Below are 21,941 nucleotides of genomic sequence, written 5' to 3'. Positions count from 1 at the left end.
GAACGCAAATCCTGTTAAATCCATTTGAAACCGCGACCCCCCCCCCCCCCCCCCCCCCTTCGTCCCTCACCCACAACAAACCCCCCGACGAGTCGCATGGAGCGGAGACTCATCCCAACGCCGCAGCTAGCAGGGCTGCAGGCTGCAGGCTGCAGGGCTGCTCCACCAGGAGGGGATTCCAGGCGGATAATCTGTCTGGAATGCTGGTCTGGCTTAGGAGCTTTTACACCGACCTGTGCTCTGCGAAAAATCTCCTTCTTTTCAAGTTACTTTTGTTATTTTGAGTAAAAAAGTTATTTTCTTTAAAAATGTGAAAATCTGCTTGTTGCATGATTTTAATTTACTAAAAACCTGCAGAAAACTTCAGTTATTTAATATCATTTGTGTTATTTGTCTGTACATGTGTGCTTTGGCATGTTTGTGATGATGACTTTGTGCTTTAACACGTCCTATCCACCTGTCAGGGTCTGCAAATGAAAATGATCTGAAGCATCTACAAGATGAACTCGTAGAACTTTTGTTGTGAGATAAAGACTCTGAAAATCATTTAAAGTTGGTGAAAAGCACTGATAAGATAAAGATTAAAGCAGTGTCTGTGTTCAAACACACAAAGAATCACAAATGATACATTATATTTATATTTAAATTATATGACAGTTAAAGCAGCTCTTTTTTCAGTTACAGTTCAGGGTTTGTTATTAAAACATTTTTCACAGTGATGCCGCAGTTAGCCTCACAGCCAGAAGGTTCCTGGTTAGAATCCCGGTTGTCTGTCTCTTAATCCGCTTTCCCACTGCACAAAAAAACACCCGCTAACACCCGGCTTTTGTGCTTAGTGGGAAAGGTTACAATCGGCATTCAGACCCGGGTCACATGACTCTGCAGTAGACCCGGGTAATTATCGCCTCGGCTCCGATCGGCATTGATGGGAACACAAAACCCGTGTCGACACGCTAATCTCCGCCCCCTTTCTGGCGCGATGCTATGCTCCATCAGTAACTTCCTCGTCATCTCGCCTACAAACTCCGCCCGTCTCCGTCCGAGCAGCGCTCTAACATCGTTCCAAATTTGTCAGCGCCGAGTTTGATAAACAGACTGAACGAGTAATAGATACAATAAAGACCTAACCACCGTAACATCCTCACGGTTTGCTAACCCTGTCTCCGGCGTGTTAGTGATGTCAGATGGTGACGACAATCAGTGAGTTCCTGCTGAGATCTTAAGAGACGGTTATATCTGCATGGCTACAAACCTCTTTAAACATTAGGTGAACTTTACCTTTAAGAGCCTTATAATATTTCGGGATCACATATGAGACACGGTTTGAGGTTTCTGTTTCTGTTTCTGTAACTTCCAAAAAATACCCGAGGGGTGTGTGTGGTTGTGAAAGAGGAAGGTGGACAGATAGTGACAGTGAGAGGAGGAGGGTGAGGGGGGTGTTTACTCGGCTAAAGAGCTGTTTACTCTCTGATGGGAGGAGGACGGACATCCCCGAGTTATTTGTGCTGAACAATGAGCAGCCGCGGGCCCCGAGGGGTTTGCTGATCCAAAGATCTACTCGGAGAAAATGCACCGCAAAGCACAAGCTCCGCCGGAGAGCTCTCGAATACGGATCTCATTAAAGCGAGACGCGTAACGAGGCAGACAGAGAGCGAGAGAGACAGACTACATTACAACTGAAAAGCAGCTATTGATTTGGCTGACAGCCTAATTGAAATCGAGAGGTGACAATCTGAGGTGTAAACAAACTGAGCGAAGGTCAAACTACCTTCAACTTCCAGTGGAAATATCATTAAAAGGCAGCGATGTGACATCACTCACCCTCCGCTCCGATAGAAACCAGTTTGACTCCTTTACTGGCGATGAAGTCGAGCGCTTTGTTAACGTTGGAGATCTTGTGGACTCTCATCTTGCCTCTCTCTGGTTTGGCCAAGCGTTCACCTGGACAGGAAACACAAACAGGCAGAGAGAGAGGATTACTGGATGGATATGTCAGTCAGTTTCTCTAAGTGCTCAGAATAAACAGCATTTTGTAAAGGAACAATAAATGAATCGGAAAATAAAGGTGCCGCGGCCAAACACAGGAGGTGGCAGGTCAGAGCTTTCCTACAAAATAGCACAAACCTTTAAATATTTCATGATATTTCTTCTGGTTTTAAAGTTGCAACCAGCAACTTTGGCAACAGCGAGAGCAGAAGTGAGCTCAGATTAGAAAGTGTCGCACTGAAAAAAAACGAGCCCATGAGAGAGCTTTGGGAGGAGGAGCGCAGCTCATTGTTGTGATTGCTGACAGTATTAACTTTGTGTCTTTGCCACTCTTGTGCAGGCGCAGAGAGCGTGCAGGTAGACGGGCAGGTAGACGGGCAGGTCAGGCATTCGAGGCCTGCGGCAGAAAAAGGCTTCAGCTTTCTTCTTTTTGTCAGAGATGTATTTTCTTCTGTCGGGTTGTAAAGAGAAGTGTAACAACAGAATGCTTCTAGCGTGAAAGCGAAAGTTTTACATTTTAGGAAATAAACCAAATCACTTGCTCGTCGAGGGTTACAGCATCGATACCACTCTCATGTCTGTCCAGTTAATATCAAGCTACAGCAAGGGCACAGTTAGCTTTGCTTAGCTTAGCAAAAAGACCAGAAACAGCTAGCCTAGCTTTGTCTAAAACTTCAGTTACACAATTCTCTTATATTTTGGTATGAATGAAACAACATGTAAATCATTCAGTGGGCTTTAACGGTGCTAGCAGGCAGATTATGCGACCTTCGGACGGTAGCTGTTTCCCTGTGTTTCTAGTCTTTGTGCTAAGCTAACAAGCTGCTGGTTAGCTCCACATTCAAAAACGAAATAACTGATTCTGTTTTTGTGTTTTGTTTTGTTGGGCTGCACGGTGGTGCGGTGGTTAGCGCTGGCGCCTCACAGCTAGAAGGTTCCTCAGATGCCGGGGGGGGGCCTTTCTGTGTGGAGTCTGCATGTTCTCCCCGTGCATGCGTGGGTTCCCTCCGGGCCAAAGACATGCTCCAGTCAGATTTAAGTTATGAGAAGGACTTCATTCAAATCCTTCTCATCACAACACCAATCCCATTTTTCCCAAACATCGAAATACAGAAGACAACGATGCAACGATTCCAATCTCTGTGACTTACATAAAGACAGATGAGAGCAACACTCATCTGTTCCTCTGTATCTCAGGAGGAAATCAATCGTATTCCCCCAAAAGTCAAACACTTCCATAAAGGCTGATCCTTGAATCCAAACTCAGCATGGGGCGCACACCGCCCATGGACACTGTTGTCGCTCTGATAATCCTGTTAGGTAAGGCGCTGTTTACCTGAGATGACCTCCAGCAGCAGCATGAGTTTCAGTCCATCCCGGAAGTCCTCCTCGATGTTGTCGATCTGCGTGCCTGCTTTCCTCAGGTGAGAGTTGCACCAAGCTGTGAAAGTCTACAGAGAAAACAAAGAGAGGACAAAAGCATCAGTCACTGCATTTATACACATGTAATGAAAAAGATGGATGACTACAGATACAACTTCAACAAGAAAAAGAAACAAACTCGACGCTCAGATGAAGCAAACAGTCTGAAAAGGAAAAATCAAGAGTTTCAACCGGAGCCAACGTGGATGTCACACATGCAGCACTGTCTGGATATCTGGGAAGGCTGCTCCTGCAATTACCTTTTATTGCCACAGGTGCCTTCAAAGAGAACGAAACTGCAAAACATTTCACACAGGAGGAAGTCTGACCCCATCAAAGCCAGAATTAGATGGTGTTCAGTAAACATGAGGGCAACACGTCCGAGTTTGAATAAGTGAGATTTTAAAGGTGGCTGATGCGGGTTCAAGCTTGCTTAAAAACATTGGCAGTCGTGGGATGCCGTTTTTTGCCGTTCTAAGAAAGAAAATCTGCTTTGCATTTGAAAACATTGCTCAGTAGATGTTTTGCATCTGTTATTTGAACACAAGATGGTGCAAGATTCGTCCACACACCGATTCCTCTGCCCTCCTCTTTCCATACAAACAGGTCACAGCCAGCAGTGGGACCAACTTGGCAACTTTCTTGTTATAGTTAGCTGCAGAAGAAGAAGATGCCAATTCAGCCAGAAGGACACGTGAATGTCCGTACCAAATTTCAAATCCATCTGAAAGCTTTAGATACTTCAATAAAACCAGCAAATGTCCACATCTTTATAGAGTTCACAGAAACGTCAGAGGACCGCCAACATGATCCTCCAGGGACAATACATCACTGCAGAACATTTAAACGCAATCCATCCTATAGTTATTAAGATGTTTCATTTGAACAATAACGGTGCCATCCATAAAGCCATGCTATCTCGCTAGCTCAAAAACACTTAATCTGTTCCAGCTGTTTTGCCGTTATAACCAAGCGGTAACCTCCGGTGCTGAAAAATGAAGCCAATGCGGAAGTGCAAAAAAACTGCAGTTCCTCGAGTGGCCACTTGAGACTCCAGAAAACAAGAAATAACATTACAGCAGAAATAAACATGTTTACAGCCTGGTACAAAAAAACGCTTTGTTGTGAATTGCTAATTTTATTGTTCAGGATAACTGTACGGGGGGGAATTTTTAATATATTAAGCCTTAAATCATAGGGGCCGGATCACTTGATTGACAGGTGGATCCTGCTGGCTGTCTGCTAGACGTCAACACAGACACACAGACACTGAGCTTAATTCACCTGTTTGTGTTGTTGGAGACTTTTGGGGATTTTTTCATCCAAAGTTTGGACAAATAATCTCTCTGTGGGATTTTTGGAACTTTATGGCCGTGCAAAAAGTCTGAGCTCCAGCTTTTCGGTGAGTTAAATGCTAGTGTTACTGTATTGAAATATTTTTCAGCACTCGTAGCAGGTATACTGTGCTCACTTTAGCTGCTTGTTAGCCTGTGCAGTGTTTATTTATTTAATCGTCGGTCAGTAAATAGGAGGCAGGAGTTGTTGGCGTTTCCCCGGAGAGATTACAGCGGACCGTAGTGATGAAGAGACCGGTTCTTTTACGTTTCCCGTTACGTGTCGGCTCGTCCGCTACTTCTTTAGTCTGATAACTAAACACCTGCAGTCAGTCACCGACAGAATCTCCTCCTGGGAAAGTCAAACCAGCTCATCAGTTATTTATACAGTCTATGGCATATAATGCGGCCCGTCTATAGAGCTCAGCCATAGGCATCAGCTTGGTCTCGCTCCGCCTCTTTGCCCGTCTCTGGATTAGCCGGCTCTGGCACTTCTAATATGGCGACCCCCAGCGGCGGCGCAATTCGGGCTTCAAAGCACTTCTTCAGAAACCAATGAGGAGACTACGTCCATTATTTAAACAGTCTTTGGTTATAACCGGTAAAAAGCAGATGGAGACTCTGTATGTTGTTTTGGAGCAGAAGCAGACCTGCTGACTAATAAATGTGTTTCCTGTTGGTTGTTTTTCACACCCTTCTGTGAGACGACCTTTCTCTGTGATGCTAACAAGCCTCTGTCTCGCTCTCTGTCTACAGTGAGACACACTGACGCATTGTGTGCTGTATCCTGTAGGTGTAGCCATCCTAGGATTGTCTGGCATGCTGGCATGCTAACGGAAAACATCTGCAACAAGGTCTCAGCTGCCCAACAGGAGCTGGCATGAGGAGTGGGCCCGCCATGCACCCGGCTGTGAACGCCTCTTTATGAGTTCCCGGGTTAATTACGCCCCAAACACCCGGCACCATGTGTCCACCAGAGAGCTGCGGGAGGACCTGCAGCAGCACAGCCAGGCGTTTATGAAAGCCGGCACTGTCTCTCTCTCTCTGCCGGGGGAACAAGAGCCACTTTAAAGTCACTGGCGAGCGTGTTTCGGAGCACTCGTGGAACTTCCTCCATGAGATCACTCTTAAAAATGGAGCGGCATGAGGTTTAGGCGACTATCAATAAACTCTGAGCCGGGTTTCAGATGTGGGCGGGTTCGCTGGCATGTGGTGGAGATTCAGCCAATGAAAAAGCCGGAGAACAGTCAGAGGAGACTGCAGGAGAAGTGGAGGGAAACGGGCAGATTATATGGTGCTTTATCTCCAAGGGCAGAGCTGACAGGAAAAGAGCAGCGCTGAGGATTTATGTGGCAGGCACACGCCCTCGGCCTGTAAGATACTGTATTCCTCTAAAGTTAGTCATGATTTACGTCGAGCTCCAACAGGTACTAAGATATTTCAATTATTCCTAATCGATCGTCCCTTTAGAGGCTTGCCAAAGAGTTTAAACTGTTGAGGCAGGACTGTGGTGTCAGCAGCGACTGTGAACACTGTATAATTTAATCAAAGTGTTAAAGATACGGGCGTTTGCTGGCCCTGCAGGATCACTTCTGTTTGTTCGTAAGTTTCAGAACCTTTTCTCGTCTTCACTTTCCCACTGTTTGGAGAAACACAAACACCTCCCAATAAAGGGAAATAAAGAAAACTGTTTGTGAATTTTGCAAACTTGCAGATCCAAATGGCAGCAGGGGGTAACTGAAAGCTTTGACCTTTGACCCTTATAACTAATTTCTACGAGGGTTTTCTTATTTCTTATATTCCTAGGACCTGTAGAATCTAAGCTGGTGGAAGTGGCTACGGCGGCGCCACCCGCCGATCGCCACTGCGCAGACTCTGGCTCCATATGACATCACCATCGCAAGATGGCAGCGCCTATCACATTTTGGCATCACTTTTGTACAAAGGGAGCAGATGGAGACGTGTTGTCCATCTATATATACAGTCATTGGTACAAGCATGCTGCACACACAAAGGCCTGAAATACACACAAGCACAAACAGGACATGCAGATGCATTAATGGAGGGATGTCAGAGGGAGGGGGCTGCACGTGGACATGTGCCCCGAGCATTCGGCGCCTTGCTCAAGGACATTCTCCTCGTACTTTATATGGTTATGATACTGATATCCTGCTGATATGACATCAGGAACTACACAGTCTTCATACCAAAGGATAGCAAAAAGAAAGAAACGTCCTCGGTCCATCATTTCATGAATCTGCATAACGCAGAAGGTACTAAAGGGAATGAGAAGTGTCTTGGAGGTAGATAAAAAGAGTGCATTTTTACTTGAAAGTCCTGCTTAGTGCAGCTGTAACAGAACCAGACAGCTGAAAATGTCAAAAAGCTTTGAGTGCAAAGTTGTGAAAACGACTAAAAGTTCACAGAAGGAATGTTAGCTTGTTAAACGTGCTGGAAGGAGGCTAAGTTTGGCTGCTCCGGGCCGAGCGACAGGCCTCCTCCTGACAAGAATTAGCCGGCCCTCCTGCGGCTCCTCTAACTCTCTGGGTCACTGTGGAGTTTGGCTGCAGCACAAAGTCATGGCTGGCAGCCACCTGCACCGTCACATGACCCGCTGGCTGTGTTATGGTCAACACTCCCAGGCCCCTTCAGGTGTTCTGGGGCTGTGAGCAGGGCAAGACACTGAGGTACCGCTCCGCTGGGTGCAGAAGCAGATTACAGGCAGTCAGATAGACCATTAAAAAACCCTGTGGTCAGTCATTTCATACAAAACCTGTCAATGAAATAAATAGTGTCTCGACCCTGACATGTTTTTAGAGTTTTGGGGAGTGTTGTTGGATTTCACAGTTCAGACTCCAGAAACGACGGCAAAGCTACCCGAGGTAGCGTTACATTTCCCCGACACATGGTGAGCCCTCATACTAAAGGCCTTCTCTTTTGTTAGGCCACATTTTAAAGCATGTGCAATCAAACTAACAAGGGTAAGAGGCTGTAGCTTTAGCTTCGGTCTTTTAGCATATTATCATGTCCAGTATGTCCAGAGGTCTCCGACAGGTAGCTACCGATGGCTGGACTTTAGTTTAGTAGCTCGCCAAGAGGTTCACAGACTCTGCACAAAAAATCTGACGACAACAAATGCACCTTGAAAGCCTCTTCCCACTTCAATCAAATACACAGATGCCCCGCCCCCTCCAACACAAAATAAAAGGATCAGTGGTCAATAAAAAACGGTGATGCTCCTAGCAAGTTTGTCAACGTCTGAGCCTAACCAATCACAGCAATGTTGCAGCAACCTCCATCGACAGGTCGGGTCAGTTACGCTGTACGCTAGTTGAGCTAAAGTGAGGAGCTCGGTGCAGTTAGCCTGTTTAGCCCAATTTATATTGGATAATGACGGTGGTCATGCCAAGAAAAAGCACAAAATAAACTGTTTCCAAACACACTTTCGAATGTGAAGGACGAGTGTGTGCGCCTCGTCTGTGGTACCAACGTTTCAGTCGACAAAAGAATCAACACGGGGCGCTACCAGCAGTTACAGCGATGTAATGCAGGCAGCTCTTGGCCACTTTCATTTTTTCAAAGTAGCTGTCAGATGAAAAAAGGTTGGAGACTCCTGCGTTGAGTATTTAAGACCATTTTACATAGTTCTTGTTTTAATATGGGTCCTCTGGAAACACTGAAAATTGAAGAATCCTAGTATAAGCTTAGACCGTAACCGAATTGATGTGTCACATATGAAAAAGTTGTTTTTTAACACACTTTGGGGTCTTAACGACAAATAGGTGCAAAAAGTTTTGGAATTGCTCGAGTAGATTGCTTCATGCAGCAGCCCTGAAACAGGCTGTTCGTTTAGGGTAAATGGACCCAGTCAAAGTGCGTCCACTAAAAGTTCTTGTTGTTTCCACTGACATGCTCCAGATTGTTATTCTAAGTGTGTGACAACATTACAGAAAGGATCCCTACAGAGATAGAGCTTTCTGTTAAACAGTAAGATGCTTTTTTTAACCAGAAACAGGTGTTACATCGCTCCCTCTACAGCCACCAGACTCCATTAATAAAAACAGTCATTTTAGCTCACAGCAACACGGGCGTTTTTGGTCGTCGCTGCCTCAATCTTTTTGTTGTTTTTTGCATTAATGTGTGTTTAAAAATGTTGTGTTGGACCTGAACTCGACATTTAAAAGAAAAAAGTCAGACAATAACACAAACTAACTAACCAATGGTGAAAGTAGCAGACCAGGAACTTGCACAGTCTGTGAGGTAAAATTACAGCTTTTGTCAATGGAGTCTGGTGGCTTTAAATAGATCGATACAACGGCTGTTTCTGGTTTAAAAAAAAACATTTTCCCTGAAAAAAAAAAGGATTATTTCTGAAGGGATATGTTCAGTAATGATGTCACACACATAAAATAACAGCTTTTCCAAAACTTTTTAACATAAAAGTCATGTAGACTAAAATATGTACAAATGGGGCCAAGGGTCGGTATGCCCCTTCAACTGTGAAATAAGAGCTTACACGGTTTGTTGTAGAAATGTAGAGTGACACAGGACTTTGCTGTGTATAAAGTGTGTGTGTGTCATATGATTCTTGTGCACTGCCTGTGTGATCGTGTTGTCCTTGTTCGGTGTCCGTCAGTACAGTTTGTGCTGTGAATCTCTGTGAGCTGTTAACATGTCCTCTCCACAGTCCCAGAGACAAATCTCTTCTCATCAACACTGAAAATTATCATCGTTACTGTGGCTAAAACACAGCTTCAGTACAACATGTTGTGTAAAAGAGCAAAGTGAAAGCACGACTGACTGTGTCTGCGGGAGGAGCAGAAGGGTCGTAAATTCTGAGAGCCCTCCATCCCTCCCTCCTCTCTCTCTGGTCTCAGCCTCCCAGAACCGAGGCGGGCTGTAAAAACAACAGGGGTCAAGAGCAGGAGGAATCTGCTCCGCATCAGTTTCAGGGAGAGTTGCCAGTCAGCGTCATTAAGGCAGTATTTTTCACATGGCAACAACTGCATGCAGAGCTCAGCAGACAAACTACATAAAGCCAGCCAACCTTAATGCTGTGTTCAGATTCGGAGAGGACTAAACTGCTGTGTTTAACTGCATTTATCTGCCTATAAGAATTTTCCACATCCTATTGGGATGTCTTCAAGATGCCTGTTTGTCCAAAAGCCAAAGATATTCAATTTACAATAATAAAAAATACAGAAAGGCCTCAAATCATCACGTTAGAGAAGCTGCAAGAGGGGGTTGTTTTGCACCTTAGCTGATTCTAAAAATAGTCAGTTATCAGGGAAGTTAAAGGAATATTTGTGGGAAACACACACCTGTGATGTTGCAGAAAGTCAAACAAGAACATAGATATCACTCTTACGTTGGCTAGAAGTTGTACAAAGTTAGAATCAGTTAGCTTAGCATTTATCTGACACAAAAGTCCCTGAATTCATTTATACTTTTGTATTGATTCAATCTCATCCCCCATTGGCTACAGTCTGATGACGACGGCGAACATGTCGGACGTGTCCGGTTTAGCCAGCGTTTAGCAACAAGGACTTCCAGCCCAGACTTCCTCCTCCGTGCGCTGCATTGTTTACAGTCCAGTCAGCAGCTCGAGAAGCGACCGTGTGTTCAGATCAAAGGTAAATTCTCCCTCCAGATGTGTCTGCTAAATAAACGCTGTCATCTCTCGGTTCGTCCCATCCCCCGGAGGAGCGCCCGTTCATCTGTCTGTGCTGAGTCTCAGTCTCACTGTAAACAGTAAGTTACACAGAGGCTGCACTCTGGCTTACTGCAGCGGGATGAAGCCCAAACAGAAACAGATTTTCTTGTGATCGACTTTAATTAACGGCTCTTCAGTTTGCTGAAAGAACAACATCAGGATGCAGATTAGGAACAACATGAAGCTTTGTCAGGTCTGTCCTCAAGAGGAGAAGAACACTACTTTAACATGAGACGGAGGGCGGAGCCATCATTTATGATGCATTCAGGGAAGTCAGGAAATCTAAACGCTGAACGGCTTTTGCGACACGGCGTCTAGGGAATTTGTCTCAAGTTGAACTTTTGATCTAGAACAGATTGTTAGCTGTTAGCATGCAGATGTCTGTTTATAGAGATTAAAAAGAAGCTGAATCATCATCAGGTGATGCTGATGGGAGCCGTGTTGTCATTACGGTGGATTAGATTCCTCCTGCTTTTGCTCTCCTCGCAGACTGTTTCTCCTGCATACGCTGCAGCCTGCTGACACGTGATTAGTCAATACTACTCGGACTACAAGCAGAAACCAGAAGACTTCCGTACCAAAACCCTGCTCATGCTACATTATAATGTAGAATGTGTAAACAGGGATTAGACTTGATGAAACGAACTGGATTTGTAACATTCATTCGGGATATTCTGAGGTGCTGGTAGGATGATTGTGTTATCTTTGGGCAGAGCCAGGCTAGCAGCTTCCAGTTTTTATGCTAAGCTCGGCAAACTGTTGGCTAACTGTGGCTGTAGAGTCAAATGCAGAAATGGAGGTGGTATTACATAACAAACATTCTGTATTTCCCCGTCGTCCACAGCAGAAAGAGTTTGCTCAGCGTACGCGAGAGCTCACTACCGATCAATAAATCTTTAAGGCACTCGGAGCTCTAGAGGTCGGTCCTGGTCGGCTTAGAGATAAATATAAAAGCTTTGTCTTGAACTTTCATGATGAAACCTTCCTGACAAATGTTCTGAGAGAGAAGGGGAAAATATATATTTGTGATTAATTTAGACAGAATGAAATGATCAGAGGGTTTACCTGCCTGTCTGTCTACCTGCCTATTTGCACACACGCTGCCTGGGCAGCCATGGTTACAATGGTGATCGGGTTAGCAGACGGATATTATGACTCCATATTGACTTGTGCACCTCTTAGACGGTAGCTAAGAGACAGCAGACAGTAGCCCACTCGGTCACTCACAGGTGCCAGCTCCTTTCCTGGGCTCCTGTCTCTGAGCAAGGCACTGAATGTCCATGTGCACCCCTCCCCCCTCTCTCTGACATCTCTCCGTTAGTGCATGTCCTGGTGTCCTGTTTGTGCATGTGTGTATTTCAGGCCTATGTGTGCAGCATGTTTGTAAAAACAGAAAAATGAGTGAAAAATTTAATCGGGGATTAACAAAGCATCGCTTCTTCTTCTTCTTGCAGGTTGCATGTGGTGTAAACAGTCTGGTTTTATACTGAAACCTTAGTTTCAATCATTTTTACAGAAGACGTCAAACGATGTAACATTTCTCTAAAATCCCCCAAGCAACACAAATCTGTGTCCAAAGCTGCGATTTGAGCCCTCAGCTTTAACTGTCTGGTTCATTTCTCTGCCAATTAACTAATTAAGTAATGAACCGTTCAAAATATTAAATCAAATAGACCTTCTCTAACTCTCTGTACTGGCAGCCTAACGCCCATCACATGTAGTTTTCTTTCCTCTTCTTGCTCCTGTTCCTTTCCCCACCGCTCACCTCCCTCCCTCCCTCCTGCGACATTAATCAACCTCAGTTAGGAAAATATTTCCTGCCTCTCTGCCAGCTCCATATTAGTACAATCCTTTCACTGAAACAAGCCAGCTCATGAGAGCGGGCCCTGCCATATCCAAACACACGGGCAGGCAGACAAGAGTCAGAGAGAGAGGAAAAGGCTGCTGGCAGAGCGTCCGACACAGGAAGGAGGTTTTCAACACGGTGGCCGGTTTCTCGAGCCTGCAGCCCAGGGTACCAGAGGGCCTCTCGTGTCCTGATGAAACCCCAGAAACAGGCAGAGAGAAATATCTGTCCAATCCACGACTTAAAAACTGTAACGCCACCCACAGTCTGAGCTGTATCCAGAGTGAAAACTGTCTGGATGAGTCGGGGGGAATGGGCCTCCAAAGGAAAGTAAGAGTGTCTTGGTCTCACTCGAGCTCGTGGGGGCCAGAAAGTGCTGGTGGAAAGAGTTTCTGCTGCCAGGAAAACAGAGTTGCTAACAGCCCCGGCACCTTCCTCCCTCTCAGACTGCCAGATGATTTCCTGGTGTGAGACGGATCAGGGCATCGCGCTTTGCCCAGACGAGTTCACCGAGAGCACGTCTGAAGCAAGAACGGCACCATGGAGGGACGGCAGAGGAGGAGAGGAGAGCGCTGCATGAGGCCTCTCTTTTCAGGGGTGGTACATAAAAAAGGAAGGGAAGAACTTCTCACGTTTAAGACGTCTCAGACTGCTCTCCAGATTGTAACTACTGCCACCATGTCTGACCTTGTTTTAAAGATGTTCTGCATCCAAAACTGCAACGTTTTGTGCCAAAATCCACCGCAGTCTGTGGATTTGCTCTTAGGTGACAAAGTGAATTTGTGGAAATAAAGTCAACCTTGAAACAGAACGGCAATCTGACGGCAATGTAGCCTCTCGGAGCTACAACCAATTGTTCTGGGTTCCCAGTGGTTATACTGATAAGGACAAACATGCCAAGACTTCCTTTGATGTGCGCTTGAAGACGACTTGAATAACTGGATTGTTCGCAGGTGTATTTAATAAAAAGCGTCATGTGCAGCTGATATGTTCTGCCTCTTTCTCTCTCAGCATGGACTGTTATCCTGCAGGAACGCTTCAGGACGAAACTACTCGGACTAAAAGACGCTTAAGTGCCCAAAAATGTCCTTCACCTACAGATTCTGAATCCTTTGTGCAGAATCTGTTTAAAGAGATTTAACTTCATTTAACACATAGAACACTTTGTAGGTATTAAAAGTCCCGTTTGCAGGTATTTAATTGAAGTAAAGCTCAGAGTTCAGGGGTTGTAATGTGTTTGCTGATGTTTGTTCTGACGCCAGAGGTGAATGTGAGGTTAATGTGTTGTCATTTTAGTCCAGTTTTTATTTGTTATTTTATCATATGTTTGAATTAAATGAGCAGCAGCTTGACTGAGACAGAGAACAACATCAGAACGACTTGGCTGGACGACAGGAGACACCTCGGTTTCGTCAAAGAACCTCATAAATTAAAGAAAACCTTGAAAACTTGAGGGTTGAAATAGATGTACTGTGTTCCTCATCTCTGACAGCTGATATCAGATATGGGTTACGTCCTTAAATACAAACACAAAAAGCAGAACTGAGACGAGAACCAGAGCTGAACACGAAAGCCTGACGCCTCCCGTCTGGAGGCTCAGCATGCAGGAAGCGCCCAGCGTCTGCAGAACGCTGAGCTGAGGCTCCGTGCATCTGGAGAGCAGAGAGAGACTTAAAGCACAAATTCCATCTCAGCGTTCGTGTTGGAGGCAGAGAGACGTGACGGTAGAGAGCAGAACGTCTGCTGCACACGCTCAGAGACGAGAAGGACTCATGCATATGATGAGGACAGACAGAGACATGGGCGGCAGCAGAGAGAGAGAGGAAATGTAAGAGACAGGCGTATTATTGAACCCTCATTTTTTTTATATCTGCGCATTTCATAAATTAGAAATCAATTTGCATTACGACAAAATGCACAAATCTCTATAAAATCGGAGCAATCAGAGGACATCCTCACACAGGAGAGGATAATCCATCCTTGGCTTTGGCACAGAGCTCAGTTTGCGTGACCTCTGACATACGACTTTGAACTACTGTCCAACTGATGACCTTTGACCTGAAGAGAAAACCATCCAGTCTCATGATAGGAGAATACAGTGGCCCATGAAAGAGACGTGGCATGGACTGCAGACAGTAAGCAGAGAGGCGTCGATGGTACAAATGTGCATCTTGTCCGGTTGGTGACAGAGAGCCAAAGAGGTCACTACATCCACGTTTTCCAAAGACACAAATCATCTTGGTCGTGCTTCTTCCTTACTAAAAACTTTAAATAATATTACCACAATTCAACAATAAAGGGCTCTCAAACGGACATTTTCTGACATGTCAGGTTGTACACTCTTTTGTTCTTGACCAGAAACTTCCACAAATCACCTACAGTGGCTCACATGAGACAAAATTAACACTGCGAAGGGACAATAATGAAAATATTTCGCTCTGTTTTTTGTAAGTATCGAGATTGTACTCGCCACATTTAAAGGGGAATTTCAGTATCTTCAAACCTGGTCCCTGTTTTTACAAAGTTATGGTAAATGACTAACAGGTTCTCCAGCAGCACCCGATCAAAGTACGTCCGCTAACAGGCTCTGATTGTTTTTCTCAGTGTCTGACAACATTACAGAAAGGATCCCTACAGAGAGAGAGCTTTTTGTTAAAGACAAAGATGCTTTTTTTTTAACCAGAAACAGCTGGTCACTCTCTTCAACGACACCAGACTCCATTCACAAAAACAGTAATTTTATCACGCAGAGAACAGGAGTAGTTGGTCTACTTCTGCCTCAACTGGTTGGTTAGTTTGTATAATTGTTTGACTTTAATGTTTCAAAGGGTTAGCAGTTCATACAGCACAATGAAACAACCAAACTAACAGATCAAGGCAGCAGGAAACCAGCAACCCCCTTCTTCTTCTGTGAGCTAAATTACTGTTTTTATTCATGGAGTCTGGTGGCTTTGAAGAGACAAAAAAATTTATTTAACCTGAACAACATAAAACATTTCTCCTTTCTGTGATGTTGTTAAACATTGAGAATAACGATCTGAGCCTGTCAGTGGAAAAATCAAACCCTTTGATCAGGCCGATTCACCCCCTTAAAAAAGGGCAATGGTTTGAACACTGGAACAACTTTATGTTAATCCTCTGCTGCTCAAACAGCCGCTCCCTCTCTAGAGCCCAGAGGATGCTCTCTCTTTCTCTCTGTCTCTCTAACACAGGAAGGACAGGAGTCTGGGGACCTGCCAACAAGCAAGAGGAGTGCACTGAAAGGGTCAAAGGTCATCGTTCAACCTCCCCCCCCCCCCCCCGTCTCCTTCCTCTAAAGCTCACTAGAGAGTGCAGCCTGACTGCACACACACACAACAAACACACTCTGATCCAGCTCCAGAAATGAGTGAACGAGGCTCAGCTGAGGTGTGTGTGTGTGTGTGTGTGTGTGTGTGTGTGTGTGTGTGTGTCTGTGTGTGTCTGTCACTTTCTTGTTCCCTTTCTCCAGTTTAGTTGTGAAAATATTACACTTTTCCAAGAAGGGCTGAAATGTGTAGATAACGGTGCAATTATGATACTTGTTATTTTGGTAACTTATCACTCTGTGCAAGCGCGCCTGATCGACGTGCGTCCACTAAAGGTTCTTGTTTTTGTCAGACAGACTCTTTTTACTCAAAGTGTCTGACAACTTTACAGAAAGGATCCCTGCAGAGATAGACCTTACTTTTAAAGTGCTTTTTTTAAACTAGAAACAGCCGTTGCATCCCTCTCTTCAAAGCCACCAAACTCCATTGACAAAAGCAGTAATTTAACCTTGTGGAACAAAAGAGTTGCTGGTCAACCGCTGCCTCGACCAGTTAGCTTGTTTGTGTTATTGTGTGACTTTGGTGTTTCACATAGTTATTTGGGACCTAACAAAACATTGGTGCAACACACACAAACACAAAAAACCCTAATCAATCAAACCTGCAGTTGGCCAGTAACTCCAGTTCCCTGCAGGTAAAATTGCTGAGTCTGGTGGCTTTGAGGAGCATGATATATAAGCTGTTTCGGGTTCAAAAGGAAAGGGATCTCACTTTTAAAAAGCTCTATCTCTGTGGGGATCCTTCCTGTAAAGTTGTCAGGCACTTTGATCAACTGCATTTGTCCCCAAGGATTACGTTGCAGACATTACAGCCTGCTTCACAGCACTAAAAATGAACAATGATCCGTTACCAACTCACTAATCCAACCTTTTAAAGTCTATGGACATATTTTTATTGGTACTTTAAAACTGTTCAGGTTTGATAAGCAGCCTTGTTTCTAATAAATGCCTTTATCCTCCGTACTGCGTTATGAGATGCTTCATTAACTACTTCAACCTTGCAGAACTTTCTGGCGGTCTTTCAATTTACAATCTCATGGATGTTTGAAAACCAACAGAACTATATTCTGAACTCTGGTTAAGATCTGAACGTTTCCAAAGAAATCAAATAAGTCACGCTGAATTTGAATTAAATGTGCATAAAATTAGAGATAAAAGTTGTTGAATTTTTCCTGTTTTATTCACAACAACATCGCCGAAATAAAACCTGATTGGCCCGAGGAAGCTGTTGACATTGTTTTTTTTTCTGTCCCTAATTTTTCCTGCATTGTTTGTTCCAATAATCTTAGTTCAGACCAGACTCACACTTTACACTACACACTGTCCCATGGCGTCATCTCTCCTGGCCCACAGAGCAGAGGAAGCATCCTCCTCCTGCAGCCATGATGGAGTGCGGCAGCCTCTCAGGTGCAGCAGCGTCCGTCCAAGCATTCGCTCAAACAGGCTGTTATTGCAAACTGCCGACTCAGCACCGCCGTCCCATTACACTTATCTATCTGCTGCTTCAGCACACGTGTGCACGACGGAGAGTGTGAAAGAGAGCGCAACAAAAATATGTTCACACAGAAACACACATTCAGCCTGTCTGGATGGAAGCAAACACACACACATGCACACACTAAACACACACACTCTGCGCGTGCTGACGGGGCAGTGAGCCGGCCAAAAAGTGCAGATTGACAAAGAATAGCAGCCATTGTTACGAGTCCGCTGATATTTACTCTGTTGTGGCCCAAAGCGGCCTCATGCATATTCGTGTGTGTGTGTGTGTGTGTGTTACAGTGAGGAGTCAGAGAGTGGTAGTAGCTCTTTCCTCAGCCGAGTTCATTTAACAAAGAGGCTCGTCTTGCCGCAGAGCGCCGAACACTGGGCGGTTGCGATGACAACCACAAAAGCCTGGAGACCAACAAACAAACAGCTTGGCAGCGGCGAGGCTCTTAAAAACCCCACGTCCAACATGTCAGCTTACACACACACACACACACACACACACACACACAAGTTTACAACCACACAAACATGTGGGTCATTTTCTCTGTGGGTCACCTAGAACTTAAATTCAAACACTGTGCAGGAAAGGTTTTGTGGAAAAGGAGGATCTCAAGGTTGTGTCATGCTGCTAACGTATTGTACAGCTACTGCTTAATAAAAAAAAACACCATCTTATCCAAAGTAAAGCAAACAACCTGTTGTAAATGTACCTTAAAGAGATATTTTTCAAGTTTTTAATCCTCTTATCAACGTGAAATGGACAAATCTGCTTCCTTTATGCAAATGTATGTTTATTATTACTGCAACATTCCAACACATGACAAATACTGTCCAGAACATTCTACAGAATAACCTCAAAGGTGCTGCATGCTCAAAAAACATGGCAAACTGAAGCCCAACAAGCACCAACAGACGGCACATTGAGCTGAATGTAACATTCCTGAATAATAAGTCACTGAGTCTGCAGAAGGAGATAAAAATAACATCACTTTAGTCAAAGTTTAATCACTTAAAGACATTTCACAACCTGGGGCTCTCTGCATCAGCTGTGTGCTCGGCCAAGTGGTGTTTAAGACTCGACGTCCTCCGGTGGTAACTCCGTTCACATCGACAGGAAATACAAATAACTTTTGTCTTGTCCAGAGAACCATCGAGCAGGGCATTGAGGCTGAACGCAGGTTAATCACGCATCAAAACAAATAGTGGCGTTAAAGGGAATGCGCGTTAACTCGTCATTATCGCGTTAACTTTGACAGCCCTAATTATAATTAATAATAATTAATAACATCCTTTAACACAAATATTGTTCTTTTACACTACTGATTTTGAATTGCTCCAGTAGATTGCTTCAGCCGGCAGCTGGGTCATCGCTGCGATGGCTGCAACGTAATCCTTTGGGGCAATTACAAGCAAGCCGGGAAAAGACGACTACACATTTGTTTTTTTAACACTGACAGGCGCAGATTGTTATTCTAAGCATCTGACAACATTACAGAAATAATCCCTCCAGATACATCCTTTTATTTTTCACCAGAAACAGCCGTTACATGGCTCTCATCAAACCCACCAGACTCCAGTGACAAAAACGCTAATTTAACCTTGCAGTTGGTCTACTGCTGCCTTGACGGGTAAGTATGTTTGTGTTATTGTAAGATTGTGATGATGTTTTAAATGGTTAGTTTGGATCTTACACAATAAGTTTGTGTTACACAACAACACAAAAAAACAACCAGTTGAGGCAGCAGTTAGACCAGTGACTCCTGTGTTCCGCAATGTAAAATGACTGTTTTTGTCAATGGAGTCTGGTGGCTTTGAAAGAAAAATGCAATGACTGTTTGTAGTTTAAAAGAAGCATCTTAGTCTTCTCTGCAGAGATATTTTTTGTGATTTTATCTGACAGTTTGACAGTTTGAGCCTGTCAGTTTCACACTTTGATCACATTTCCCCCCCAGGATTATGTTGCAGCCATGACAGCCTGTTTTATGGCTGCTGGTTGAAGACAACTACTGCAGCGAATCCAACACTTTATATCTATTTGTCACTGAGACCTCATAAAATGTTAAAACAGGGCCCAGGTCTTCCAATGCAAAACAAATTACTCTCAAAACTACCAATTAATCTACGTATAATAAACCTTTAAAGCCTCATTTTATTTCATTAAAATCTATGAACTTAAAATGTTTTTAATCTACATGAGAAACCCGTCTGTTTCAGGGATGACATATCTTTTCTATTTAACGTCCATGTTTGGTGACATCCCAAACCATGTATGTCCACGTCCTCACAAACGTCTAACTGAGAGTGACACAGCATCAGATAAAACGACGCAGCACTTCTGCTGATCTCACAGCACACAAATTGGATGCAAATCCTCATGCAGAAACTATTCAAATAGAGCGCCAGCCATGAAAGAGGACATGCTGAGCAACAAGTCAAAGAAAGAGCCCAGCGTGAGCATGTATCTCCCTGCTTCACTGGCTCAAAGCAGGACAGTTCCCCTGGACAAAGGCCAGTCTGTAGAGAACCCTCGTCTCTGTGCTGATTGTGGCTGAACTTGAGCTACGGCTCAGCTTTATGGTACTTAAACAAACATGGAGTGTGCACACAGCTGCAGGGGAGTATATGAATGAGGCTTAAAGTTTAACTTAAAAGTAATTCCAGCATCTGTTAACCACGATCCTGTTTTTTATATATATTTAGGGTCTAAATGATGAATAAGTACAAATAGTTTTGGAGCAGCTTCAGCAGATCACTTCAGCCAGCAGCCGCTAAACAGGCTGTAATGGCTTCGACGTAATCCTTCAGGACAAAGATGCTTGATCAATAAAAAGTGCTTGTTTTTGCCACTGAAGAGCTTTGCATGTTGTTTAGGATGTGACCTTTTGGTATAAGAGAGACAGGCGTTTTCTGAAAGAAGAAACCGCCGTTACAGTCTTCCCTTTGAAGCCACCAGACTCCATTGACAAAAGCAGTCATTTTACCTGGCAGATCACAGGAGTTGCTGGTCTGGATCAGTCAGTTTTTTGTTACATTTTCTGTTACACAAATATTGTGTTGGTTTTGAACTAACCATTAAAAACCATAAAGTTACAGAACAACACAAACAAACTAAATGATCGAGGCAGCAACTCCTGTGTCATGACACGTAAAATTTAGCTTTTTCTCAATGGAGTTTGGTGCCTTTTATAAGGGCTGTTTCTAGTTAAAAAGAAAGGCTCTTCCTCTTTAACAAAAAGATCTCTCTCTGCAGGGATCCTTTCTCTAACATGTCAGCCAATTTGCAAATTGGTGATGTCATCCTGTACTCATTTGCATATAACGCTTAGGTGTTGTGAGAGCTGTTGGCAGAGGAGCTGTGACCTGCGATTACTCTGAGCAGCGTACATGGGAATGAATAACAATGCAATATATCTCACAGGTCTGAAAATCTCGCTAAATTTGTCGCGAGTCACTTTTTAGAAAATAAGCCGCCACGAGGGTCTTAAAAGTCGAGCGAGAAAGTCGCTGACTTGGCAACACTGGTCTGAGCCTGTCAGAGGCAAAAACAAGAACTTTAAGTGGACATACTTTTCAGCCATTACAGCCTGTTTTGTGGCTGCTGGCTGAAGCTATCTACCAGAGCAACACCAAACTTTTTGTACATGTCAGTTATATAGACCCCAAATATTGGACAAATAGGGTCTAAAAGGTTTTAAACACAATAGGGGCGCTGGTTTAGCTCAGTTGGTAGAGCAGGTGCCCCACATACGGAGGCTACAGTCCTCATCGCACTGATCGCAGGTTCGACTCCCAGTCGTGACCTCCAGTCTATCCTCCTCAACACCTCCTGTCTCTCTTCAGCTGTCCTATAAATAACACAAAATATCTTTAAAATAATGCAATATCTCTTTAAATATTACAAACTCACTAAGTTTTTGGCTGACACTCATGTTATATATGTTTTTATAGACTAACTTTCTAATGTATGGTAATGATAAAGTGAAACGCAGAGCCCTGTAAACTCCATGACTCTATGAATTACAACAGCACTTTACTCTTACTGAACATTAGGATGTGCACTGGAAGCGTCAACAGGAACAAAGTTGTTAACACAGCGACTCAGCACAGATATAATCCCTGAGTCATGCTCTCTTACAACAGTGAGACGCCAATCTAAACAGAGTGATGGGCAGTACAGTGTTCGGAGTCATAACACTGAGTCAGCTGGAGCTCGCTGTGCTGCAGCGGTCGTGTGAGGGGAAGCGTGCGGGCGTGTTTTGTGCCGGAGCAGCGCTTTTCTTTCTTGCTGACGGTCACCTGACTGAGAGAAATGCTGAGCAGGGAGGAGCCACGCTGCACTCAGACAAAGGACGCTTTCAACACATCTGCACATCGACTGTACTGTACGTGTCCTGTTAGGGCTATTGTACTTATTGTATGTGCCGAGTCTCTGTGCACTGAGATGTTAACAGGAAAGCAGACGCAACATTTTCTGTTCAGTTTAGCATGTCTGTATCAGGGCCTTTTTTAAACCAAGTAACAGAGATAATAAACACACACGATGCATTAAACTGCAGAAGGCTTCTTCAGTATATCCAAAATGGAAAATACCTAATACATATGTACGACCATGTTTAATATCTGTAAGTAGTTTCTCACATCTTCTTCTTATTTTATACACTGTAATAATGTGTAATTAAAACAGTAGTCTAACTTCATTCTGCAGTCGCGTTCTGATGGATCACCTACAATCATATTTGAACAGTGAATCAAGTCGTTAAAATACTTTTTTGGTATTGTTTCGTGTAGTTAAATCTTTAAACT

At 44.1% G+C, this 21,941-nt stretch overlaps 1 protein-coding gene across 5 annotated transcripts in view; it reads right to left on the bottom strand.

Annotated features, from left to right (window-relative positions):
* actn1 (actinin, alpha 1) overlaps positions 1 to 21,941 on the bottom strand; it is a 68,708-nt gene that overhangs the window by 31,870 nt on the left and 14,897 nt on the right. For all 5 annotated transcript variants that reach the window (XM_069662412.1, XM_069662414.1, XM_069662415.1 and 2 more), the window contains exons 2-3: positions 3,323 to 3,437; positions 1,822 to 1,941 (exon numbers count right to left, since the gene is read on the bottom strand). In XM_069662412.1, coding sequence (XP_069518513.1) covers positions 1,822 to 1,941; positions 3,323 to 3,437 — 235 coding nt within the window. The remainder of the gene's footprint in view (positions 1 to 1,821; positions 1,942 to 3,322; positions 3,438 to 21,941) is intronic.

This window comes from Semicossyphus pulcher, unplaced genomic scaffold (assembly GCF_022749685.1).
Source record: "Semicossyphus pulcher isolate SPU_LCO1_2020_fin unplaced genomic scaffold, fSemPul1.0.p SCAF_14, whole genome shotgun sequence".
NCBI classification, from domain to species: domain Eukaryota; kingdom Metazoa; phylum Chordata; class Actinopteri; order Labriformes; family Labridae; genus Semicossyphus; species Semicossyphus pulcher.
This window is presented reverse-complemented; position numbering and strand designations above follow the sequence as displayed.